Source organism: Cucurbita moschata, unplaced genomic scaffold (assembly GCF_002738365.1).
Source record: "Cucurbita moschata cultivar Rifu unplaced genomic scaffold, Cmos_1.0 Cmo_Scf00044, whole genome shotgun sequence".
Taxonomy (NCBI): Eukaryota; Viridiplantae; Streptophyta; class Magnoliopsida; order Cucurbitales; family Cucurbitaceae; genus Cucurbita; species Cucurbita moschata.
This window is the reverse complement of record NW_019268560.1, coordinates 1673832-1678999: the sequence shown is the minus strand read 5'-3', so window position 1 is coordinate 1678999 and position 5168 is coordinate 1673832. Positions and strand designations below refer to the sequence as shown.

Here is a 5168-nt window from a genome sequence, read left to right as displayed (position 1 = left end):
TGTTTTTTTTTTTTTTTTTTTTTTGGATAGCACCCAGCTTTCATTGAGATAAATCTACAAGTCATTTTTCAATCTAACCCAATCATTTGAAGTGTCAATTTTAACCTCTCATTAAGTTTTTAAAAATAAATTAATTACTGCAAATAGACATTAAAATATGATTATGCAGGAAAAAAATTATGAGAGCTTATGTAGAAATTTAAATTTTGTATTTTAAAACGTATGAATCAATTATTGAGTATAGTGACATCTCTATTGATTCCATTTTCTACTTCAACAACTGAATGCAACCTAGAAGAAGCAAGTGATCCTCAGAATTATGTGTGGACATCGCCATATGATTAAATTGGACTATGGGGTTCTCTATTAATAAGTTCGGTTTTATGTCATGTCATTGCTTTGTCAATGAATTTTAGGGTCAATGGCATGAAATACTTGATTGAGAAAACTGACCAGATGAAGAGTGAAATCGACACTTTTAGAATAAAAATAGTAACGAAATTAATAGTACCACAGATATTAGGGGCAAATTATGTAGACAAAGATCTAAGATAAATTTTGAACGAGAAATTTAATAAAATTATAAATGAGCAAAATAACTGGATAAACTAGGCTATATTTGAGGATTACCTTCTTTGAACTAAGCCTAAGGAATCGCTAGATCATAACAAATAATCTAGCTCCCTAGAAAGTAAGCATTTTAACCCCTTGACGGCCCAAGATAGAAACAACAATAATTCGTGGAGTTGAACTCTATTGACAAAATAAGAATAATCATAATAATAATTCTCAAAAATACTTTTATCTTCTAGCTAAATCATGCTCCATCTTTAAGATCGTCTATTCGGACGGTGAAGAAATATTTAATCGTAAATGCCATAAATGAATCTTGAGCATATCTATGCCTTTTCCGTAATTCTTCAAGACATCGAAGGATTATCATATTCGCTTCCAGTGGTAATAAATTAAAAACAGGAGACAGAGTAAGCAATGTAAGAAGAAATGGATGCTTGATCAATATTCTCCAATTTCTCAACATCCAAACAAAAGTTTGAAACGGTATTAATGACGGATCGGGATTCTTTGAAAAGAAAAATCAGCTAAAGAGGCAAAAACATCCCTACAAGCATCATCTCTTAACAAATCACAGCCAGAATCAAAACACGATGATAAACAATTGCAATGAAGACAGCAGAAGAAGAAAAAATATATATATATATATATATCTCAAAATTCAACAACGAAGAAAAAGAGGAAACCAGCAAGACTTACTGTAACCGTTATCGACGAGATAATTGAAGGTGTGGCCATCGCAATTGTAGGTGAATTTGTTATTGGCAGTAGGCAATTTCTGGAGGCACTGAAAAGCAATGGAATTAAAATTCCCACTGTACTCGGTATACTCAGAGAGAATCACGGTACCGCGAGCAACAAACGCGTAGATCAGAGACTTCTGCGCCATGTGTAAGAACGAAGCACAAATCTAGGGCTTCGAAAAAATAGTGGATCGAAAAGGAAAATCCTCTCGCCGTTTCAACAGGAAATCAAAAGAAAACCAAATCCCTGCTCTCTGGAATCCGATTTTGGGTGTAAAACGGAAGAAGAGAGAAGAGAAGAAGGGGACGAAAAGCGAGGAAAGGTTCTTATGAAGAACAAAAGCAAAGGTGAAACCGGCCAGAGGAGAGAGAAAGAGAGAGAGAGAGAGAGAGTAGAAAAGAAGAAAAGAAAAATGATTATGGTTCGAAGGCAGAGAGAGAGAGTTGAACTGTTGAAAGAACCATTTTTGGTGAAGGTTTGAAAAGTGACAGACGACCCAAATGCAAAGAACAATCACTCCACCCACTCCATTTTAAATTTTTATTTCTTATACCCAATACATTCAAACGACTCCAGAATTCGACTCATCTCTATCATCTAATCCAAATCATACAATTTAGATTCGATAGTGTCATAAGAAAGTGTCCCACATTTATTAATTCAGGAAATGATCATGGGTTTATAATTAAAGAATACACTCTTTATTAGTATAAGCGCTTCTGTAGATGCTCAAAAACAAAGTCATGAGAGTTTATACTCAAAATGGACAATATCATACAGAAGAGAGTCGTGTTCGTTTAATAGATAGCATTTTATGAGCAACAATAAATTTTTTTAAATTTTAAATTTTATTTTTGTCGCTCACTAATATGAATATAGGGTTCGTGTTCGTCTAACAGATAGCATTTTTTTAGCAACATTAATTTTTTAAAATTTTAAAAAATCTCGTGGATTAACATTTTTTTTTTTTTTCGCTAAATAATCTGAATATAGGGTTTCTAACTGATAGCATTTTTTAGCAATATTAATTTTTTTAAAATTTTAAAAAATCTCATGGATTAACATTTTTTTTCTTGTCGCTCACTAATCTGAATATAGGGTTACAACTCAATCCTCGTCTATTTTATTTTCAAGATTATTATAAAAACTAAGAATATTTGAGGTTTATAACTTATGTTAATGACTCATTGTGACTGATATTTAAGTTTTTATAAGATTTAAATTATTAACGCAACATATTTTGTTGATAAGTATGATTTTTTTTAAAAGAATAAAAGAATAATCAACGACCCAATCCAATTTGAAAATAGAGGGTTGAGTTGGGTTTTGAATATCCGTGAGCTCTTACTAAATTATGAACCCAAACCGAATCAACCCGAAAAAATTATACTGTGTTTGTTTGATTCCACCCGACATCTTTTTGTTGAGAAATGAGCAAAAAATAATTGATATCCACTTTTTTTTTATTGAAAATCATATACATTGAATTCTATCCCGTAAATACATCCAAACAAGACAAAGGACTTTAAATTCAATATTTTTATATTTTAGACGCTATAATAACTTTTTCAAATCGGTTAGTAGACGATCTAACTCATCTTATAATAATTCACGTACTAGCTATTGAATCATACAGATCTTTCAAATCGTCGTTAACAATCAAGTTCATAGTATATGCACAACATTTCTCATGCAACGATTCACTATCTAAAACAATAGACTTCCAAATTTTTAGGTCTCATCTTCGTATAAAATAATTTTCAATTACTTTACCAATTGTCTTTCCTTTATGATTATGTATTTGACAAAATTTTAATATTCTTTTTTGATACATTTTATTTAGAATCAACAAAACGTGTCGTGAGAACCATGTAATTGACATTTTTGTAAGAAAGTATGAATATTTGTGGTAAAATACATTTTTGTAAGAAAGGTATTAGTTCCACGTAAAGATGTATCACGAGCATATATCACAATAGTTACATTTGTATCTCATACCCTCGATATGCTAGATTTTTCTATATTTGAAAAGTGTTCCCGTACATTGAAGATGATGGTCTAGTTGATTTTCTCTTACCAATGCCTTCTAATGGTTTAGAATTAGAATATATCTCTAAAACATCTGTGAATTGTTTGTGGTCATTGTTAGTATCGTTGCAAGGCGAGAAATAAATCGAGAAAGGGCAAAGCCACTGAATGACATTACGAGTATGATGTTGTGGAGTGTGGTTGTGAGATATGAGTAAGACAGAGCAGCAACAAGGTGACAACTAGGTAAACAAGTGGGAGGCTAGATGTAACCGTTCAAGCCCACCACTAGCAAATATTATCCGCTTTGGCCCGTTACGTATCGTTATCAGCCACACGATTTAAAAATGCGTATGCTAGAGAGAGGTTTCCACACCCTCATAAGAAATGCTTCGTTCTCCTCTCCAACCAATGTGAGATCTCACAATCCACCCCCCTGAAAACCCAGCGTCCTCCCTCCCTAACACACCACCTGATATCTGACTCTAATACCATTTGTAACAACCCAAACCCACCGCTAGCAGATGTTATCTGTTTTAATTCGTTACGTGTCACTGTCGTAAGAAATGTTTTGTTCCCCTCTCCACCAAAATTATTTTGATCGGAAGGATTGGAAGGATTGTCGTTCTTCTTTAATAGTGTTTTGAATGGGTGGATGGGTGGAGTACAACCAAAGACAATTAAATAGATTTGCAAAAATAAGTCATAATTAGTTTTGGAAACATCAATGAATGAGCCAAATTTCTTACTTCAGCTATCTTAAATCTTCTATTATCAATCTTTTTCCAAGCCATAGAGATTGTCAAAATTAGTTTATTATCATTATAGTTATTTCAAATTCATTTGGACTATTCTCCTTATTTTTTTCCTATTTAAAGGGGCTACAGCCCAGCCTTCAATTGACCACGGTAAAAGTAAACAGCAGTAAAAAGACATAAAGCAGTTAAAAGACATAAAAAAGAATCACAGTTTAACATAGGTATCATATTTGACACTTGATTACAAGCTAATATCGTGTAGGATGGTATTTAGTCTTTCATTATGGTTTACCATAGTATCATCATATTTGTCCCTAGATCATAGGTTAATATTGTGTATCCATTTATTACTTTTTTTCCATTTCCTTCGTAATCGATTTGATTCTTTAAGTTGTAGTTTTAGCAAATATTCTCATGGCATCAGAACTCGTACAATAATATAGTACAGTTGAGTGAAGGGGGTGTTTTCAGAAACCTGGAGATGCAAACTTGTTGCTGAGATGCCTTACCTGAACCAGCTCGATGTCGAATATCAGAATCCCAAGGCTCGAACCTTCACCGTTTGCCAGACGTGTTGGATTAAAAATGGTGGTAAATAGCCTCTGCCTGTCAAAATACTGTGTCCAAACAAGCCTCATTGAATCAAACATTTAAAGACAGATCAATTTGCGCAATATACACTTGTATCTTTTTCTAAACAAGGACAGTAGGCGGCCAATCAATTTCCTCACCCCAGGCCCTAGCTTATTCAGAAAATGACCACTTAATTTTTCGATTCTTGTGAATATTTTGTAAAATACTTAAACATTCTTAGTAATTCATGAATATAATTTAAACCCATAATCCTAAAGATGCGATATTACACACTAAGTAGGCGGTTCATAGATAAGCTTATTACTTAAACGGCATGGATTCATTCGATTACGTTTTACTAAACTTCACCAATAACTTTCGATCTTAATTTTAGTAAGTCCATGTACGTTTTACTAAACTTCACCAATATATATATATATATATATATATATATATATATATATATATATATATATATATATATATATATAT

The 5168-nt window shown here is 32.5% G+C and overlaps 2 protein-coding genes across 2 annotated transcripts in view; both read right to left on the bottom strand.

Annotated features, from left to right (window-relative positions):
- LOC111434181 (vesicle-associated membrane protein 722-like) overlaps positions 1 to 1761 on the bottom strand; it is a 12438-nt gene extending 10677 nt beyond the window's left edge. The window contains exon 1 of the mRNA XM_023071546.1: positions 1273 to 1761. Coding sequence (XP_022927314.1) covers positions 1273 to 1462 — 190 coding nt within the window. The 5' untranslated portion in view covers positions 1463 to 1761. The remainder of the gene's footprint in view (positions 1 to 1272) is intronic.
- A 2664-nt stretch (positions 1762 to 4425) lies between these two features.
- The window catches only part of LOC111434180 (peptidyl-prolyl cis-trans isomerase FKBP17-1, chloroplastic), a 7413-nt gene continuing 6670 nt past the window's right edge, over positions 4426 to 5168 (bottom strand). The window contains exon 4 of the mRNA XM_023071545.1: positions 4426 to 4720. Within this exon, the coding sequence (XP_022927313.1) occupies positions 4571 to 4720 (150 nt within the window). The 3' untranslated portion in view covers positions 4426 to 4570. The remainder of the gene's footprint in view (positions 4721 to 5168) is intronic.